This window comes from Epinephelus fuscoguttatus, linkage group LG13, assembly GCF_011397635.1.
Source record: "Epinephelus fuscoguttatus linkage group LG13, E.fuscoguttatus.final_Chr_v1".
Classification (NCBI taxonomy): domain Eukaryota; kingdom Metazoa; phylum Chordata; class Actinopteri; order Perciformes; family Serranidae; genus Epinephelus; species Epinephelus fuscoguttatus.
This window is the reverse complement of record NC_064764.1, coordinates 16,943,959-16,965,966: the sequence shown is the minus strand read 5'-3', so window position 1 is coordinate 16,965,966 and position 22,008 is coordinate 16,943,959. Positions and strand designations below refer to the sequence as shown.

At 40.6% G+C, this 22,008-nt stretch overlaps 1 protein-coding gene across 1 annotated transcript; it reads right to left on the bottom strand.

Annotated features, from left to right (window-relative positions):
• Window positions 1-242: 242 nt before the first annotated feature.
• On the bottom strand, window positions 243-21,437 carry asmt (acetylserotonin O-methyltransferase). Its single transcript, XM_049593835.1, has 8 exons — window positions 21,213-21,437; window positions 20,309-20,483; window positions 19,849-19,978; window positions 17,817-17,885; window positions 13,218-13,336; window positions 3,969-4,109; window positions 2,806-2,928; window positions 243-531 (listed from the first exon to the last, which is right to left on the bottom strand). The coding sequence occupies exons 1-8, from the start codon at window positions 21,312-21,314 to the stop codon at window positions 314-316; spliced, it is 1,077 nt and encodes a 358-aa protein (XP_049449792.1). The 5' UTR covers window positions 21,315-21,437; the 3' UTR covers window positions 243-313.
• Window positions 21,438-22,008: the final 571 nt, after the last annotated feature.

Sequence of the window (22,008 nt, the reverse complement as noted above, 5' to 3'; positions counted from 1 at the left end):
GAAATAATTAGCATTGCTTTTCATTTGTCTGTGCACTTTTCTGTCTAGTTATGTTTTTATTGCAGATTTATGGTTGTAAAACTTTCAAAACGTCAGCTCTTTTATTGTGGGAGAGCTTACCTTGATACAGAACATGGTATTTCACATACACACATAGGCCTACAGTGTGAGAAACTTTTTATTTGAAGAAACTTAAGGTGACATTTAAAAAGGAAATCCAAAACTGGGACAGTAGTAGTAAGTAAGTAGCACTTTTCTTCTCAGTCGGTGTGAGTTTTCAGTCCTTGAACACGAGTAGCCTTATCTGTCAGTCTCATGTCTCTTTGTGTCCCAGTACAGCATCGTAGATCTTCCCAGTGAGACGGTGCTGGATATCAGTGAAGCCGGCGGCAGCCAGCAGGACAGCGTACTGAGCAGCTGTCCTCTCTCTGCCCTCCGTCTGTACCAGCATGTTCAGGGAGTAGAGCTGCACTGTCACTGGGCCAGAGCCGTCCTCATGGAGCAAGGCCTCCACCAGTAACACAGCGCCTCCTGCAGGACGGACCACAAGGTCAGCTTTGTTTGTTTGATCCTTTCACTTCTTTTTTTTTTTTTTGTCTTTTTACTATCTTTGATTCTTTCTCCCCCTCTCTGACTGATCAACAAGTGTCCGGGCAAAGCTTAGTAGTATGCATAGTATGTACATGGCTGTTTACTTTTATGATCAAAAAGTCAACAGGACAAACAATCATATTTTATATTTATATTTTATTTATATTTTTATTCATCAAGTTAAGGGGTCTGAAACCTTTACGATCAAAAGGGCCATTTTTGGCCAAATAAGAAAAGAAAAATCTGTCTGGAGCTGCAAAACATATTTGAGCCTCATAATAAAGGTAACACAGCCAAATATAAGTTGAATTTAGCCTATCAACATTACTAATAGATCTAAATGAGCATTCATTAATATGTTTTAGCACAAGCTGGCTATTCTGCTGTGGACTATTTTTGATTATTTGGTACTTTAACTTTGTAGTGCCGCTGATGAAAGCAGACAAATTTGTCCACACACCATTAAATAATCTATTTTCTCCTGAGATTTTCCCTTTTTGGATTTACAGCCAGCCCATTCTCGGAACCCATCGGCTGTATTTGGTGTCTGACTTCCGGCAGACGGCGATACAGACCCCCGATTTTTTGGCATTCTGGTTTGATTTGGGCGGAGGAGGCGAATTTCCGTTTCCGACTTCCCTTTATATATAAGTAAATATGCTGAACCATTGCAATGAATTCAGAGTTTGCAGTGACGCCAATTATGTTCTGCCTCGTTAGTTCATCGTATGGACCGTTTAACCTGGCAACAACTGCAGCCGGCTCAAACGTGATTGGTCAATATCACGCGGACTACAAACAGCCTACAACATTCACTGAATGTAGAGTCTGTATATAGAGACTACAGCCAGCCTAGCTAGGGAGACTCAAGACTACTGTAGCTATCACGAGGGTTGTTTTTAGAGAAAAAAAAAGGTGTATGACATGCATTTTAGTTGACGAAATGTTAAAACATTTTTTTAAATCAGTGCATAGGCTACACATTTTTACAGTTGAAGAATGTAAGAATCACTTCAGGCCTACAAAAATAAATGAAAATTAAAATGATGGAAAAAAAATAATGATTATTCATTTCCATATAATTTTCTGTCAAACCCACAGGGAGCCACTGGACAGAAGTTAAAGAGTTGCAAGCGGCTCTGGACCTACAGGTTGCCTAGCCCTGATCTGTCATTGTGAAAAAGTACTAATTATGTTAACATTTATGACCATACAGTTTGGCAGTAAAGCTTCTCATAGACCTTTTTCATTGCAGAATCCTAACATATCAAACACAGGTCTAACTCATACCATGAGACATCATACCTAGACCCCATTTTCCCATGTTTTTGTGTCTAAGCAACTAATGGAAATAACTACTTTTAAAGTCTGTCTAGTACTGAGCTTCAAAACAATGTGACCACCTTAGGCATGTTTGCACCATCAGTGTACGTTTACTAAAAGTGCTTGTTTTGTCACTGACAGGCTCAGATTGTTATTATTAATAAATGTCTGACACTTATGGAAAGGATCCCTTCAGTGACAAAACTACCTGTTGAGGAGTAAGCCCCGAAACAGCCCCAAAATTGCCATCGCCAAACCCACCAGACTCCATTTAAATAAACAGTAATTTGACAGTACTTTTATTGTGTATGTTTTTTTGTAAGTTTTATTTTGTTTCTGCCAATGGTTGGATGAAGTGGCAATGAGAAAATGACTGCTACTGAACACCGAACATACCCTTTAATTGATGCATTGCATTGTAGTAATTGCTGTAACGGTGACATCATTAATGTTATTAGTAACACATGTGCTTTCCTGCTATAACAAGTCAAAATGTCTGCTGTTGGAAAGATCTACTGTCTGAGAAGCCGCTTCATACTACGACAGGTTGTATTCCCTGTCCAGTAAAACTAGGCTTCCCTACTTTGTTTATTCCTTTGTTTTTCTTATTTCCTCTTGTGTACACACACACAGATGCACATCATTTTAAAAACACATGAGAGGGTTTTCTGCCTCCTGATATCGCCTGCTGCTTTTGTGTGTGTGTGTGTGTGTGTGTGCGCCTGTCTTTGATCAAAGTCACAAGGACAGATTTTTCTGGGATCAGCTGCATTGTGGGATACAATCTGCCATCTCATTTCAAGCAGGGGGAAAAAAAAGTACTCATCCTTTTCACACTCAAAGACACACACACACACACACACACACACACACAAGCACACTCACACAGACCTGGTTTGCAGGCTTTGTAGACTCTACTGAGTAGCTCGATGCAGCGTTCGTCTGTCCAGTCGTGGAGGATTCTGGCGAGGATGTAGAGGTCAGCCTCTGGCAGGGGGTCTTTGAAAAAGTCCCCTAAACACACACAACATACACACACACCCATATACACGATTCAAATGCACTGAATTTCTGAGACACTGCTACGGTAATTATTTCACGTAATTATTAATTCTGTTCACAAGCCTTCTAGTAACAAGACAATGATTCAATTAGTGTGTTACATGCTCAAATACAAAGGGACGACGTCCATTGTAATGACATTATGTCAAAAGCATATGACCTAGCAATATATTTTAAATGATATAAAACACTGTTGTCAATTAATATGAAATAAAGCACATAGAGGTCTGCACTCATAATACAGTACATTTCATTTCCTGTGTTTTCCATGTTACAGCTGCCATTGTGTTCAACACCATTGCAGCTATGAGAGCAGCAGGAGAGGCAGGAATTGATTTTGGCTCTGTGTTTTCAAGATCGCAGGTTGCTGTGAACTTTTTATTTCCATGTTGGCTGCTTTGTCGGAGAGCCGAGGTATAAATTGACACAATATTTTCAGTCCAATAGCATCTGTTCAGCAGGAGCATGCAGACACGCGGGTGACAGCATCGACATTGTCTTTGTCTGCTGTTATTTTCAGATCAGAGTTGATTGTGTATTAACTGAATACTGTACTGAATGGTGAGAAACACTACACTGAAATTTCTCAACATCTCAACATCTTTGTTAGTACATTATAAATGGAAGAAAATGTCTTCAAAAGATGTTTTACGGGAATATCATTATAAAATGTCATCCAGGCACAACGTTAACCACGACTAGCTCAAAATCAGCCTGAAAATGAAAAGAAAATCTGAAACGACTGCATGAGAGTCTATGGAGCACTAGAGTACATCAGAGTTGGTCAGTGCTACACTGATTGGCCAGTCTGCATTGGATAGTGAGACTTGGGGAAGGGTCAATTCCATTTTGATATAGTTTCATTTTTACCAGTCTTATTCAAAACTTTATCTTGTCTCTGTTCATGTACATGATCAAGTGTGTGTAAAGCACTTGGACTGGCTGCATATGATTATAAATGTCAAGGGATTTTTTTTTTTTTTTTAAGTTGCCTTCATGGAAGCTTATCCTCTGGTCAGCATCAGTGACAAAGTGTTCCCTCGACGTATGCACCACCTTGGGGAGGTCAAAGATCGTCACAGTGCATTCTGGGTAGGCTGACGTGCACTGCTTGGCTAATGCTCCACTGCAGCCTGGAGAGAGGAGGAGAGAGAGTTACATTTAGTTGAATGAATACACACAACCTTCATTAACAAGGTAGTGCACCACTCTCTCCCTCGCACTCGCGTGCACACACACACACACGCCGTGCACGCAAACACACACACAGCACACCGAATCATGCGAGTGGAACAAATGCTTTCAGGTATGTACCGATTATTTCTATGCTTGATTTTTATTCAGATGTATGTGACGGCTTTGGGAATACGGTTCATCTAACATTCATGCCAATAAAGCAGGCTGAATTGAACTGAATACAGAGTGACTGAGAGGCAAACACTTAATACAGAAACAGCAGAGCTTGCTGTCTAGCAATCCTACCAAGGAATCAAATTTTAGGAAAAGCAAACACAAACACACACAATTTGATTTGATTCTGATTTCATGTGCATTTATATATGAACATTCACATTTGAATGCATTTGAAAAGTGATGCCAATGTCGGTCTGTTGGACTATTGGAGGGATTGCCTTTAAATTAGGTACACGCATTCGTGGTCCACAAGGAATAAATCCTGGAGACTTTACTTCTAGCATATCATGAGGCAGACATTTTTGTTTCTTGGTTTGATTGTAGCAAAACTTGGTGCAGACAGTTGTTATACCCAGAGGATGAGTTGTAGTACTTTGGATCTAATGACTTTCTATCCAGTGCCATCATCAGGTCAAATTTATATTTTTTCCAGTAGGCCTATTTCATTAATGCGTTTATGATAAAACACCTGCAAAATCCCGTCAGCCTCAGCTGTACTTATGTTGAGTGTAAATTAGCACATGTTAGCATGCTAAAATTTGCAAAACTAAGATGGTAAACATTGTCCATGTTAGCATGTTGGCACTAGCATTTAGTTTAGCCACACAAGCCCTTTTTACATTGCCCCTTCAAGGTAGGAATGTCACACCATTGTGCCTCCTCACTGTTCTGTACAAGCACTGAATGGGGAGACAGAGTTAACTTGCTGCACCAAAACAATGTCTGTATAAAAGAGACTGCAGGACAGTACTATGGACATGACAGGTGTGATATTTGACAACATATTATTCATGCAATCCACCACTGGGAGATTTAAAAAGCAGCTAGCAGTTAGCAGCTAACTCAAAGAAGAAGAACAGCAGCAAAATGTCCGCAAATTGGAAAACAATGAAGTCCAGGAGCTCTGTACCCTCTGGGCAGAGGGTGAGATCAGCCATCATTTAAGAGAGACAATAAATGACTGTTTTAGCTATGTTATGCCATTGTTAATGTTTATAAAGTGCTGCTGATGTGTATGTTAGATATCACAGTGGAGACTGATGCTGTTGTGTTACATGTCATGCCTGTCACGCCTCTTTTGTTCCGTGATGCCGGCATGCTGTCTAAAATCACACACTGGGGGGACATTATGCTGTGGTTGTTTGGGTTTTTTGTAAAAATGCAAAGGCAGCGTAAAGAGGGGACTTTGTAGAGGCCTTATAGTGCAATATCTGTGTTGAAAGCTTACACTATCATGGCCAAAGTCTCATAGTTTTGTTCTGCTTACTGTTCTCATAGAGAGAACTGTCACTTATAGGGCAGAGGTCAGGCCTGATGATTTGAGTGGAAAATAAGGTATTGAAATTAGCATACAAACACATGCACACACACAAATACAAAAGGGTTAAAGGAAAGACTTAATGTGAAAATAGGAATTTTCACACTGATGCTTCGGCAGCATTATAGAGTGCAGGACTGAGTCCTAAAACCCAGAAATGAGTTAGCATTTTTGCACTTCCTGTTCCCTCATCCATGGGTTTTTGGTTAGATGCCTGAAATGAGGTCTGTGGTAACACAAGTGTAACAGACTTTAATGCTTTGCTCTGTGTCATAAAATACATAAGTTAATACCCCGCTCGTGAATTTTTAAGCTTTTACATGTCTGAAAAAAGACGGTTGCTAACAAGGCTAAATTAGACTACAAAGCATCATCACGCCTAACATAGCTGTGCAGCCCGGATGTGGTGGTGTCAGTGTAGGCATGTGACGGTGGTGTGTTCATTTCTAGCATTTACACTTCAAAAATATTAAAAGTGGTGTGAATGTGTGAAGATGATCTTGCTGAACAGAACATGTAGGCCTAAGTGTAATAAACTTTAGTTTGCCACAGAGTTTATTTTCTGCAAAATTCAACGGAATAATCCCACTGGCTTTTTGTGGAGGGAATCAGGGCGATGCTAACTTGGCCTACAAAAATACGTCATCCCTGCACTACTCTATTATCAGCATTTGGGCTTCACTAAGCAAACTGAATTTAAAACAGAGAGGGTGAGAGAGGAAGTGTGCGAGACAGATTGAGATAGATGAAGAATGTATGAATGGGGCAGAGTGATGGAAAGGCAGTGAGGTGGAATACAGGATCAAAGGATCTCACTTTGACAAACCTACAAAGCCAAACAGACCTCGGTGTGTGTGTGTGTGTGTGTGTGTGTGTGTGTGTGTGTGTGTGTGTGTGTGTGTGTGTGCAGGGCAAACAGTCAAGCCTGGCGGTGCCTTCCTTCTAATATAACCTGCTGCTACTGTATCAGTCTGTATTTTTACAAGAGTTACTCTCTTTCTCACAAACACAAACACATACACATACACATACACACAGACAGACAGATACTCTTTGGCTCTCACATCAAACAGGGGTTAGCAGAGGAGAAGAATCAAAGAGCAGCGAAGAGGAGGAAAGCAAACACAACACGCTGTACAAGACCCCAAGCTAACCTGGCTGCCTCAGTTTGTTAATGGAGTCCTTTGATGGGCATTTGGGATTTTTACAGTCTGTTATATTTGCAGTATATTGTTGTGTTTGTGTTAAGTCTCGTGTCTTTTTTTTTGGTTTACTTTATCTGTATGTTATCCGATATATAGTTATTTGCGCATATGTGTGACCATTTGATCGAGTACTGGTTATGTGGGCTCTCCATCTGTATTGTGTCAGCAATGAGATACTGGTGCCTGCATCTCTAGTTAACTTATTCCACTGTGTGGAGGAACCACTGAGGGGAAACTCCACTGACTTAAACATTAAGATCAGTTGACTTACAGTGGAGAATATTCCTCCGCCTGTGAAAAACACTGATGTATTTCTGTGGCTCTGGAGGAGATTTGTCAAGTCTCACAAGATGTAATCAGGGTTATCTGGACTTGGGCTTGAGACTTCAAAATTTTTAGCAGGAACCCTGTGTCTCCTCTGTCATTTTAGTTATGCATTTTCTTTACATCCGTCTCCATACATCTTTTGGCCCATCTGCCTGACTCTTCACTTCCCTGTCCATATGTCTATTTGTTTTTCTCTTTATCTGTCTTTCTTGTTTATCCATCTGCCTATCTGTCGGTCTGACCATCAGTCTGTCTATTACTGTCCCTGTCTGTCAAAGTATGTGTAAGCCACTTTTGAGGATGGGAAGATGGGAGCAGGTGGAGGGCAACCTGCTGAAGTTCAAACCGAGCATCAGAATAGGGAAGAAAGGTGATTTAAGTGACTTTGAACGTTGCATGCTTGTTGGTGCCAGATGGGCTGGTCTGAGTGTTTCAGAAACTACTGATCTGCTGGGATTTTCAAACACAACCATCTCTAGGGTTTACACAGGATGGTCCGACAAAGAGAAAAATCCAGTGAGAAGCAGTTTTTTGGGCCGAAATGCCTTGTTGATGCTAGAGGTCAGAGGAGAATGGCCAGACTGGTTCAAGATGATGGAAAGGCAACAGTAACTCAAATAAGTACTTGTTACAACCGAGGTTGTTCACACAGGCTCACCAAAACTGGACAATAGAAGACTGGAAAAACGTTGCCTGGTCTGATGAGTCTTGATTTGTGCTGCAACATTCAGATGGTAGGGTCAGAATTTGAAAGCATGGATCCATCCTGCCTTGTATCAAGGGTTCAGGCTGGTGGTGGTGGTGTAATGGTGTGGGGGATATTTTCTTGGCACACTTTGGGCCCCTTAGTACCAACTGAGCATGGTTTAAACACCACAGCCTACCTGAGTATTGTTGCTGACTGTGTCCATCCCTTTATGACCACAGTGTACCCATCTTCTGATGGCTACTTCCAGCAGGATAACACACCATGTCACAAAGCTCAAATCATCTCAAACTGGTTTCTTGAACATGACAATGAGTTCACTGTACTCCAATGGCCTCCACAGTCACCAGATCTCAATCCAGTTGAGCACCTTTGGGATGTGCAGCCAACAAATCTGCAGCAACTGTGTGATGCTATCATGTCAATATGGACCAAAATCTCTGAGGAATGTTTCCAGCACCTTGTTGAAACTATGCCACCAAGAATTAAGGCAGTTTTGAAGGCAAAAGGGGGTCCAACCTGGTACTAGCAAGGTGTACATAATAAAGTGGCTAGTGAGTGTATGTTAGATGGATAGACAGACAAGACAGACAGATAGATAGTTATTACTGACTGCTATAGTTCAAGTTACTCCGAAGATTATGATTTTACATACACATACAAATAATCTTGCTATATTGCTAGCGATTGCTAATCATTGCAACAGAATGGTCTGACCCCTTGAACTTCACATATTAAGGTGTTAATATTTTAATAAAGACACTCTTCTATTTGTTCTTTCTAGCTATTTATACACTTATATTCTATACTATCAGTGTTTCCAATACTTAAGTGCATTTCCAGTGCTTGTTTACTCTAATTTTGATTAAAGTTTGAGTAAATACGTTTGCAATATTCTCTCATTGTGGTATCATGAGTTTTTCTAATATAAGACATGTGAATGCTTCTCTCTACTACTACTGCTCTACTGTGATTGTTACACGCAGCAACATGAAGCAGACAGTTGTTTATATCGAGAAATGTTTTACTTCCAAACCATGAATATATTTCCTTAAAGTTGCAGTAACCTTTACGTTGATTATTTATTTTTAGACAAAACATAGCATTGAAATTCATATTAAATGTCACATTAAAATAAAGCTAGTTCTCACGATCGGCCAGCACAGAACAAACCACCTTCATCACAGAAATGATGAAGACTTTGAATGTGGGCTGTGATTTAGATCAAAGTCAGCAAGTTGGCAGAAAGTAGGACAGACAGACAGAGAGAGACAGAGAGAGAGACAGGCAGGGCACCTGAGCAGCAGGTGTGTGCAGACACAACAGATGCTGTGTGAGAGACAAAGTCTTTATGGGACACTGCAGTCATTCCTGCTGTCCACATGCACACTCCTTCTGGTGATGCACCCTAATGCATAAACATGAACACACGAACCTCATGCTGAGAAAGTCACAGGGGAAAGCGAAGAAAAAGACAGGAGGAAGAGCGCCCTGAATGTGTGTGTCTGTGTCTTCGAGTGTGTGTGTGTGTGTATGAGATGGTACTTTTAGAAGCTTCACAGCTCCCCTGTGTGGTCAGCTGAGGTGTCACACACAGAAGGTGGCTACCCACGGGTGTCAGAGTGTTTTGGTACAATGAGCCGCTTGCCTTTTCTTCGCCTGACTGAGCCCAAATGTTGCTGTGAAGGGAAAATAGCTGTTTACATGCAACTGCAATTATTTCTTGGATTGCCTTTTCTCGATAAATATTGAGGCACTCCTACACATTTAAATGTTAAACTAATGGACATTCAGACATTAGAGTGTCTGGACAATGCTTGTATCTCAACCTCTAACCTGATTTAACACAGTGGGGACTCTGGGTGCTTTTATGGGTAATGTGCTGGGTCATTTAAGTGTGATTAATACTGAGTATGGTCTTGTATGTGAACAGAGGCACGGACTAAACATTTATTCTTATAAATGTCATTATTCCTATCTCATTACTGCTACATTATTATCCATCTTCTACTATTTCTAACTGATGGAGGAGTGCATGAGTGGAGACAACGTTCAGCTCTCAGTTCAGAGACAAAATGAAAAAGAACTGGCAACATCTCCTCGACAAAAGCCCCCATTATTCATAGCATGACGTTTCCAGCGAGAGATGAAAACTCCTGTGACAACGCAAGATTCATTTTTACTTTTTTCCATTTTTCTTTTTGATCCTGTCTTGTTATTCTGCTTTTCTTTGAACTCACATTGTGGAGTTCATATCGTGTTTGTTCAGTCTCTCTGGTTTCTCTCTCTCTCTTTTTTTTTATCCTCGTGCCCTTTGCTCTCTGTGTAAACCATTTTGTAAGACATCTTCTGTTCAAAGGCACTTTATAAATAAATCCAATTGGAAGGAGAGGAACAGACAGAGGGGATCAGTCAATGAAGCTGTCTTTTTTTTTTTACCGTGATGTATTCAAAGAAGACTGACTGGGCTGCAACATCCTACTCCACATTCATACATTTGACATTCACAGCTGTTCAGTTCAACCAGGATTCTTCTGCTGAACATTGGAGGGAAGCTAAATTTGTGTGCCGCAGATTGGAGTCACATGTTTTCTCTTCTTATTTATTGGCATGTGCTTATTTCTCGTATGCTTGAGAAAAATCTGGTGATAGGATAATAACGTCAGGATCAGGCTATGCAAATTCCCATTAACCAATTATTAAAACACACAAGGGCCATGGTCACATTAATGAAGGTTTATAGACAAAAGACTTTCTTCTGGTTGTCAAACTATAAAATCATGTATTACAGACATTACGTGGTAGAAAGAAGGGTGAAATAAAAACACTGTTGTGAAAGACATGGCTGGATATTTCACTTGGTCTTGGCAGGTTAACATGCTCTGTTGCCTCCAACTCTCCATGAACACTTCTCAGAGTAGAGGAGCACAACAGCTCGGGTCTTTTTATTGAAAACCTTCTGCCTCAGCTTTCAAATGAATATAAAATATTAAATGGTCATACATGCTACATGTTAACTATGGCCAATGATAATTCCTAGGCCATCACAATTGGTAATCAAATTATTATCTGCAAAAAAAAAAAATTAAAAAGGGATAAACAAGTCAGTGGCAAAGCCTGAGAGTTGACAAATTTCAGATTTTGCAGCACTGACCTTTTTAATTTTATCCATTCAGAGTGCGTTTTTGTGAAAGGAAGCCCCAAATAAACAAAAGAGATGCATTATTACACTGGAGACATGATCTGGGGTTAAAACAACACAGAAGTCTGACCAGTCAACAAATGATTTTCCTGTAAATGATTTTCTCTTTAGGCTAGACAGGCCCCTGAAATAGCATTTATATGATCATATGACAAAATGACAAAAAGCTCCACAAAACCCAGACATCTTAATTATTAAGGTGCATTGACAGCTCTACATACAGTAGCAGGTGATCTCACATTGAGTGGGTGGTGGGTTAAAAGTCAGACTCACTTAATGAGCATTGAGACTCACACTTAAAGGGACAGTTCACCCCCAAATCAATAATACATGTTTTTCCTCTTACCTGTAGTGCTGTTCATCAGTCTAGATTGTTCTGGTGTGAGTTGGCGAGTGTTGGAGATTAACAGCTGTAGAGATGTCTGCCTTCCAAATATAATGGAACTAGATGGCACTCAGCTTGAGATGCTTCTAAAAAAGATGCATTTTAAAAACTCAACAGCAATGTCTCTTTCCAGAAATCATGTGCGGGTTACTCAAGATAATCCACAGACCTTGTTGTGAGCAGTTTCATGTAGGAACTATTTTCTTACTACCAAACAACCGGCAACTGTATCACCACGCAGAGGGAAGCGTGCATCTACTGCTAGCTCATCTAGCGCCGCTAAGCTAGTTATCCTTACAGCTCAGCCGAGGAGGATGCATTAATATTTACTTCTCACAGTGTCACAAGCACAAGCCTCTCATCCATGAGTAGATGCACACTTCCTTCTGTGCAGTAGTAGGTGGGTGTAGTTTGGTAGAAAGAAAATAGTCCCTACATGAAACTGCTCACAACAAGGTCTGTGGATTATCTTCAGTAAGCGGGTCATGATTTCTGAAAAGAGATGTTTCTATCAGCCCCTGATGACACAGAAAGCATTTTGCTGATTAAAATATATGAGGCGCACCACACTGACTTTTTTTTATTGAATGTCACTGATGAAAAAAAAAACGCTTGCTGTGCCTTTTAATTGTTGCCAGGCAACCGCGGACTCACCTCCTGATTCTAACCCTCCACTGTAATCAGTCTGCCGTTTATCTATTTATTTTAGTTAGTTGACAGTAATTTGTGTCTAGCTCCTAAAATGAACAGGCAGAGGGTACTTGCTGTAGCTCTGGCTGAGGGCGAGAGGCTTTAAGTAAGTAGTTTGTTGGGCAAAGGGAAACAGAGATCTGTGTGGGTACATGAGACCCTAAAAAAGAGGGTGGATCACAGGGAGTACCACCAGTTGGTCCAGGAGCTTCTCCTCGATGATGGCCGTTTCCAGGCATATTTTAAGGATGACTCGGAGGCAGTTTGACAACCTGCTGTCTATCGTCAGGCTATATAGCTCTGGGTATCCAGCAATGGCTACCACCAGTTTCTCCTCCATTGTTTACCAACTGTAAACTTGTTGTCATGACTACCACAGAAGGCCCACCTCTCAAATCATCCAATTGGACAATGGGAAAAAAGATGATGAAAAAAGAGATGACGTGGGGCGTTTTCTGCTCTGAGTTGAGGTGTTTTTTTGGGCTCTTTGTGCACCACAAGCTGGGTGCCATCTAGTTCTGTTATATTGGTTATATTAACCTCATGTGTTTGTACACTGTATTTATTATTGAGCTCTGAAGGAAAATTTTTACTTCTTTTCTAAACAGATGCACAGCCATGTTAGCACTTTCCAACAGTGGAACAATACATCTCTGACAGGGAAACTCAAGCTGGAGGTGACTTTGAGGTTTGTATGTGTTCAGAAGGTTGACTGATTTACTAAGAGCCATTAACTCAGAGAGGCTGGGGGGGTAGGGGTATAATAAAGGTCACAGTTGACTGCGTGTGTCGTGCATTTTTGTGCGCACACACTGTACAGTATTAATATGTGTGTGGCTGAGCCAGCTGTCTCTTAGTTAACACATGAAGGCAACAATTTTGAATGTTAATGACTATGAACCCACAACCTTATGGAAATTTGACATGGTGACTGGATAAATGCACACACACACACACACACACACACACACACACACACACAAGCACAGACTCACCTCCAAGGTCGCAGATGATCTTGAAAGGCGAAAGGTCGAAGGCTGTGACCACGTCTTTACCACAGATGTTCCAAATGGAGTTCATTAACTGCATAAACTTTACCATCTCCTCGTCAGACCTACACACACACACACACACACACACACACACACACACACACACACAGACCATTCAGTTAGTCATCTCGGTACAGCCTCTCCTCCATTTATTGAGGCAGAACTTTCTATATCATTTTCTGTAAGCTGTCAACTAAGGTTCTACTCGCTCTGTGTCCACAATAAACAGTCAAACACACACACACATACACACACTCACACAGTGCCTCTCCTCATCTACAAAGTTCCTCCCTGTGGCGACACAGTGTGTGTGTTTGAGAGACAGGGTGCAGCAGAATAGAAGAGCCTGTGGTGACTGCTGCTGCTCTGAGGAATCTCCACCTCATCAACCAGCACTCTGCCTTGCTATGGGGCTTCACACACACACACACACACACACACACTTAGTATCCTCTGTTCTGTAACACTAGATTTCTACTTGTCCAAACTTCACTGCAGCAAAGTGATCAGCCATCTGATCCAACTTCGGATGACACGGTGACCTCCAGAGGAACTTTGAAAGTGACTCATTGTTGCAGCCTCAGACTCTGATTACATCGGATGTGAAAAGATGAAATGACTGTGAGGCCAAACAGCAGACTGTCAGCTTTAATTTGAGAACATTTTTGGACGTAAGTTATCGAATGCCCCCCAACGATAACATCTGCAGCCCTTTTTGTCCCTGATTGAGTTCATTTGCATGCACAGGCTCTCATCCTGCCTCCTGTTGTATTGAGGGAAAGTCGCTCGGCCTGGTTTATCTCTGTCCTTACATACATCATTATAACGTGGTTTGTGATTCGTCTGCTCTCTGCACAGACATGCTGTGTGTTCCTCAACATCCCCGCAGGTCTCTGTCATATCTGTACCGTCTGAGTTCTGGCTCATGGCTGCCTGATCACTGCTGTGTGTTTTACAGCTGTCTCTATGCTTTAGCTTCTCCATTATTATCAACAATAATAGAAGAAAAGACTGACAAGTATCATTGAAGCTATGATCCACTTTGACTTGTGTCATGCTGTCACTTCTACCAAAATGGAGGTCATTACATAATAAATTATTTGTTTGATTTCTAACTGTGTTGTTGACAGGCACTGTTGTCCCGCCATAACAGAGAAGCTATACACAGCTCCCGAGACACTTCACGTAACATCATAGAGAACAAAAACAAATGTATTAAACCTTGATTATAAATTGTTTTCTATTTATTTGTATTAAATAAATAAATCGACAGTCCCGTTGAAAACTGGTGCAATTAATGTGTCCTTTCCGTCCATTCATCTCAGTGTCCTTGTCTCATTCACAGTTTTTTCTTTGATGCTACCACAGGAGGGTGCCAAAGCAAGATATTCTAATCTAATTATTGTGGCTCAAATTTCTACATTTTGATTACAGCATTAGGATAATGCAGGTTTCATGACCAGCATTCAAACATGTAAATATAAAGGATCCAATCACAAGTGTCTGTATTCGTTGTATCCCAGACAATGAATAAACATATGCACTGTACTTGTTTTTGCACAGCATATTGTAAAAACATTATTTAAAGGGATAGTTAACCCCATAATCAAAAGTATATTTTTCCTCTTACACGTAGTGCCATTTATCAATCTAGATTGTTTGGTGCGAGTTGCCGAGTGTTGGAGATATATCGGCCATACAGATGTCTGCCTTCTCTCGAATATATTGGAACGAGATGGCACTCGGCTTGTGGTGCTCAAAGCACCACAAAAATACATCTGAAAACCTCAACAGCAATGTCTCGTTACAGAAATCATGACCTAGTTACTCATGTAGTTTCATGTAGAAACTATTTTGTTTCCTACCATACTACATTCGCCAACCGAATCACTATGCAGAAGGAAGTGTGCAACTACTGCTAGCTCACCTAACACCAGTAGCTATCTTGAAACGAGGGCTGCCCCTTGAAAGTCGGAGACCCCTCAGTCGACTGAGATTGCTTCAAATTAAGCAGCCTTTTTTAAAATTTATTTCATTTTTTTGCTAGTCAGCATGCTGTACAGTGTACTTTTGAGGATGTTTTGGTCCCCAGATTTTGCTGCAGGTTAAACGCTCTTGATTTTTTTGCACTGCTTTTTGGTACAGACAGCTGCAGACGTGATGCAAAGGCACAGAGCAGGAGAAACATTCTACCATAAGGCTCCGAGATAACATTATTTTCTTTTTTCTGCTTGGAATTGGTGAATTTACAGCTAACAGCAACTTAATACGACACAGTCTCTGGCTTTTGTTTGATAATCTAGTGTCAGCCAAAATTGTTGTTGCACATTTCCAATCCTTCATTAGTGCAGTTAGCTTATTTGCTATATTACACGAATGCCGCTTTCGTTCTGCTAAGTGCTGTTTAAACTTTAAAATTTTATATGGAGAAAAAAAAATCATTGGATATTTGTATTGAATAGTCTGTTTGACGTAACTCTGAGTCAAGCCCTATTCGAAACACTCAACAGCAATGTCTCTTTCCAGAAAACATGACCTGATTACTCAGCATTACCCACAGACCTTGCTGTGACAAGTTTCATGTAGGAAATATTTCTTTCTACCGAAATACACCTCCCAACTGTATCACTGCACAGATGGGAGTTTGCATCTACAGCTAACTCTCCTAGTGCCACTTAGCTAGCTAACATTACTGTTCAGCCCAGGATGATTCCATTATTGTTTACATCTTATGCTGTCACGAGCACCAGCCTCTCGTCCATGAGTAGATGCACTCTTCCTTCTGCGCAGTGTTGTTGGCAGGTGTAGTTCGATGGTTTAGTCTGTGGATTACTTTGAATAAACACATCAGGGTTTCTGGAAACAGACATTGCTGTTAAGTTTTTTAACATTTTTTTGGTGCTATGAGCATGACAGGCCGAGCACCATCCAGTTCTGTTACATTGGAAAGTAGGCAGACATCTTTACAGCTGATATCTCCAACACTCAGCAACTCACACCAAAACAATCTAGACCGATAAATAACACTTCAGGTAATATGAAAATATATATTTTTGATTTGGGGGTGAGTTGCCCCTTTAATATCATGTTATTAAATCACTCAATGGACTACATTTTTCACATGACATAAGCGTACCATAAGCAACATCCTCCTACATTGGACAAAATAATAAGTACTCATCTGTTAAAGTTCTTTCTATGCAATGGCTTGTATATTTTTGAAATCTCAAAAGCCCTCTAAATTCACATTCTCTTGCCAGTATTCACTCCAAATCTTTTCTTCTTTCTCGAGTAGGAGAACTCAAGCTGTAGACGGGACTTGGCTGTAAATTATTCAGGTGCAGTACACAGCTGGTTAAATGGCGATGAGTAAACAGGAGTCTGAGTCATCCAGCCAGCTTGGAATCATCCTGCTCCTGCTACAGTGCTCTAAGAACACAGTGAAGGACTTCAGTGGTTGTTTCCCCTTGCTAATTTACCCACAGTATTCACGGGGGAAATCAGCGGGGACAAACAACTGCTACTCCGCATCAAATCAATTGTGCACAGGTGTTGGAATTTTTCTTGCAGGGTATTTTCATTTTCAATCAATTAAAGCTGAATTGCAAATTCGTCAGCACAAGGGTGTATTACATTATGTGTGCATGGTTCATATTTTGAATATTCCCATTTTGCATGCATCTTTTTTTAATGAGGCCTCTTTTGTGTGATGATCAGCTGCTATTCAAAAGGATACGAGCACAAAAATGAATGAAAAATGGCAAATAGAGAGATAATTCAGCTAATGCACAAGCCTGAACAACCAGCAACATACAAAACATAAACTGCATGATGTATAAAAATACAAAGAAATGCATTCACATGCCAAAAAATGTGTCGAATTATGTTCTGCTTCCTCTGAATTGGTGTGTGTATGTAGTTAATTCATACATCTGCACATTGGTGTTGGTACATTTCATTTTATGGTTCAGATGTAAAATAATAATTGAAATGTGCATTGTAACATCTGTTTTCCACTCCCATCAAAGCACAGTGCTTGTGCAAATCATGTCATGATGAAGAGGAAAAGAAAGAAGGATGTTTTAACAAGTGATTCCACTGTGTTGCAGTTTTGATGGTCTCTGTTGCTGTGGGAGTGGCAGTGTTTCTACAGTACAGTGCCTCAGGCAGGCCGATCAAAACCTATTAGCGAACAAAGTGTGAAACTTTGAGCGTGTGACCCCTGAAAAGTGCTGACCAGCAGATCAGTGAAGTGTTAAAACTCTGGGCACCAGATACCACAAACACACGAGACCTCAAGGACAATGGCAGATATATTCTCTCTCACTCTCTCTGCTCCAAGCTTCCTCACATCACTGCCCATACCCTCTCTCCCTCACACATCCCCCGCCTCCTAATAAATCCCACGAGTCGTTCCTTTAAGGGGGAAGAGAGTGACAGACAGGCTTAAGATGAGAGACAGGGGTGGAATGTTAATGAGCAAGGACGTGTGTTTCATCTGTTGGTGGGGGTGTGTGTGTGTGTGTGTGTGTAGCTTCTCACCTGTAGAGAGCTTGAAACAGGTCGTTCGAGCTGACTCCAAAAGCCTTTTCATACTGATTTCTTCCCTCTCTACAAGGCAAAGGCAGATATATTCATATTTGATGACCACATGCTTTCAGTTTTGGGTATGTGACTTTTTAGAGGATGATTTTTCACATACACATTTGCTATGTAAGTGTGCAAAATGTGGGATCTCACGATTGTGTTCTGTCTATTTCAGGTAAATTCATGTGTTTCTGTTGCACACGCCCACGCTATAGAATTAGTCATATAAATCAAGGTGCCTTTTTCCTTTTGATAATCATCATTGCTTCTATCTGTTGTCAGTGTTTCTCACAGATAGACTTGACTCGTTAGCCACAGTGAATCCAGTCACGTTGCCTGAGAGCTGCTGGCTCTCCTCCCTCAGACATAACAATGAGACTAAAATCCATCCTGAGACACTGTTCAAACATGAAGGGGGACTGGAATCCAAATCCTCAGGCTACAGATCAAACCTGCAGCTCTTACAGCCCCTAACAGCCCACCTGAGTGTCGTTTTACTTTGCTCACTCGTCTTATTGAATAACGTTTTACTTGTGCATCATTTACCATAGCATTGTCTTCAACATTTGGTACTTAGAACTTGTTGCATTCATTATATTTTGGTACATGTTCTTAAACAAAACAAACTTAAACTAATCTTAAATTCTTGCAGGTCATGTTAAAGGTATAGTATCTTAATATCTCAGCACAAACCGTATGGCCAATCACAACCAACACGAGGGAGCAACGGCAATTTACTCCAGAGTGGGAATAAAATCTAAAATTTAAATCAATTAAATCACATCACTGTAATTAGTTGAAGTTTTACAAAAGATGATATAAGTGTAGGCAATATGGAGAAAAACACCTTCCTTTTTAAGAATACTCCAGCTATTAACTTGTAAATATCTATTAATAACCAAGATTTGGGTGATAGACACAAATTGTTCAGATATCTTAATGTCTGATGTAGAGCTGCAATCCATTAATCAACTGATTAGTCAGTTGACCCTTTAATGAATTAATTATTGCAACCTCAGTCAAGATTTTTTTGTAAGTGTTTTTATTCCTCTTTAGGTATGAAAAAATATGTAAAAAATAATTAAATTATTAATCAAATTATTAATTATTACTATGTGTACTATATTGTGTACCTGTCACCTTATCAAAATATTGTTTCTGTTAAAAAAAAACTGTACATTACATTACACACAAAAAAGTCCCTGCAGATAAGGTATTTTCAACAACAATAAAGTTGCAGTAATACTATTAATTGTAGTTGAAATATAGCCAGCGATGCATGATGCCCAGTATAGAGGACTTTCCTCACAACATATATTCAATATTGTAAAATTTAACAACTGTATTACTCCTTGGATCTTACTTGATTTTTCCAGATTTTATTTACCTGCCAAGGTCTCCTATTATAGAAGGTTTGGCAAGATATTCTTGAGGGGCACAACATTTCTTGCATTTTGTTGGCCATCTTGGTTTTGAGAGATTCGTGTTGCACTGACAACACCTGGCCAGTGGGTGGCAGTGTATGGCAGGATGCACTAGGGTCCACTGTGGTGACCTAAATGCAACTATAGCATGACTTTCAAATAGCTGTCCACTGTAGTGACCACTATATGTGAAAGATCAGCTGACCATAATTAACAATTTTGGTTATCAATTAATTGTTTGAGTCATTTATTAAAAAAATGAAATAAAAAATACAGTTAGCCTAAATTATATTTTGTTTCACCCCCTAAAATAAAAGGTTTGTTGATATTTTTCAGTGTTTTATATTATTGTAATTGGCATAAACACTAAACACTGTTTTGCATATAACTTTGTGATATACATTTTTCATCAATCTGCAACATTTTATAGCTTATAATTAAACTTGAAAATCAACAGATTCATAGATTTGGGTGGGGGGTGGGGAGGAGGTAGTTGCAGTTTTACTCTGACATCATCTCTATGGATATTGGGAAAAGGCAAAGACAGAGACGTGTGTACTGACCTGACAGCATCGGTCAGGTAGTGCCAGCAGAGGTAAATGGTTCTGGAGCTGTACTGGATGGACTGGTAGAGGGATACAGGACTGGAGCGGGTCAGGTAGACACTGGCCTGCTCTGTGTTACTGTACAGCACTGAAACAGGTGGTGGGAGAGGTGGAGGAGGAGTGACAGAGGAAGAGGTGACTGGGAATGAATCACTGCAGGTGTTGAGACTGAGTTTGACCTTTTATGTCTACGTGGGAGACAGAGACAGACGGGGAGGTGCGCATGTAGGTGGTGCAGAAATGCATGTCTGGTGATATGACAACATGGGCAAAAATTAAAACAAAATTTTGGTAATTAAAGAACACTACTAATAACTGCTTTTCAATCCTTACATTGTGACACTGTTGTAAACAAGTACTACTACTCAAGTTAGACTATTAATGAGTTATCAAATCATTTTTATGTCTGTGTGCAGACCTCTTCCGTTGTCCTGGTGTGTGTTGAGGAGCTGCAGGCCGGCGCAGGCAGCCAGCAGCCTCTGTGTGCCATCCAGGCTGGCTCCAACTGCCTGACTGATCTCCTCCGCTGACAGGGGGCGTTCTGCAGCCAGCAACACATCAAACACACCCAGCTCACAGGAGGAGAAAACCGTCTGGGTCAGAGACACAGAGAGAGGAAAATGAGCACAGAAAAATACAGCAGAGTGAAACAGAGTAGAGTTCATTCATGTACCAGAGCAGACTAGAATGCAGAGCTCCGTATGCAGCACCAGTTAATCTCCTCGAGTTAAATGATCTGATCAACGAAGTTACGGTCACATAAGTCACTATGTATTTACATTAGGACGGCACTATTATTATGCTTCAAAGTTACTTCAACAGTGTACCCATGTGTGCTTTGTAGCTCATTTGCTGTGGCGCTTCATGCTTCGTTATGCTCTGTCCTGTGGGTTACCATCATTCACAATAAAGGTTTATTGTAAAGAGCCATTAAACTGTCATGTTAGCCTGACCTATAGAGCACAACTAAGGTATTTTGTTGGTGTAGTGGTGGACATCGGTAATATTTTCACTCATAACCTAACATTCTGCACTTCCTGCATCACTTACATCAGTGGATCCCAATCTTTTTCTTCCAACCAGCCTCTAACCACCACCTCACACACACACATTATACACTCCCATCCCTCAATACATATTTTAAAAAAATTCTATACTAAATTACTGATTTTTTAATAAATGAATAAGATTTTAATATAACCCTTAAATTTGTTTTTAACACATTAAAATACATTTTGACACATAACACATTAAAATTATTACACCCCTGAAAAACAAGAGGGCTTCGCGGTTAGTGTGTATGCACTACGAGTGTATGTTACCTTGGAGATGAGGAATCCTTCCATATACTCCAGTATCTTTCTGGGGTACATGTCAGCAGCAGGTGTCCCCTCAGATGAAGCCACCTCCTGATGTTCAGCCATGGCCACAGTTCAGACAGGACTCCCCAATAAAATGTTGCTGTCCTCCAAGCCCTTCTGTCTGCAAGGTGAACTTCCCTGCTAGTCTATTCTACTCCCAAGACACTCCAACAGGTGTGTGTATGAATGGCCGACTACAGCTTCAGAATGTGCCCACCCAGCCGCAGCAGTGAGAGTAGCAGTGGGCTAAGCTGATTACAGCCAGATAACCCAGATTAGAGCAGGGGCTCAGTCTGCATTGGACAAAGAAACAACTCTCTGGCAATACACTGCTGCCTTGTTCATTATCACTCACACTTGGATGGAGACTTTCACACAGTGGATTCTCATACCAGACTGTTTTCGTGACCCCAAAATGTGATCGACACTTCTGAAATACCAAAACTCTGAGGGGCAACTGTGTTTTCATGAAAGATGAGCTCCCCTTCTCTTCTCCATATGGCCTAATTGCACTTACGCTGAGAGACTAATGGTAACATCAGACCTAATGACACAGGCGGTCACGTCACATGCCTTGATGTGATTACACAGACACTAATCAGTTTGACTATCAATTATTCAGCCGCACAGTTAATTAAACCAGTGGTGTACGGACAGCACACAGCTGGAGTTGAGTAAGTTGTAACCTTGATCCTCCACACAAGGATTTAAAGAAGTAATACAAGCATCACATTTCCAAAAACTGACTGACAATACG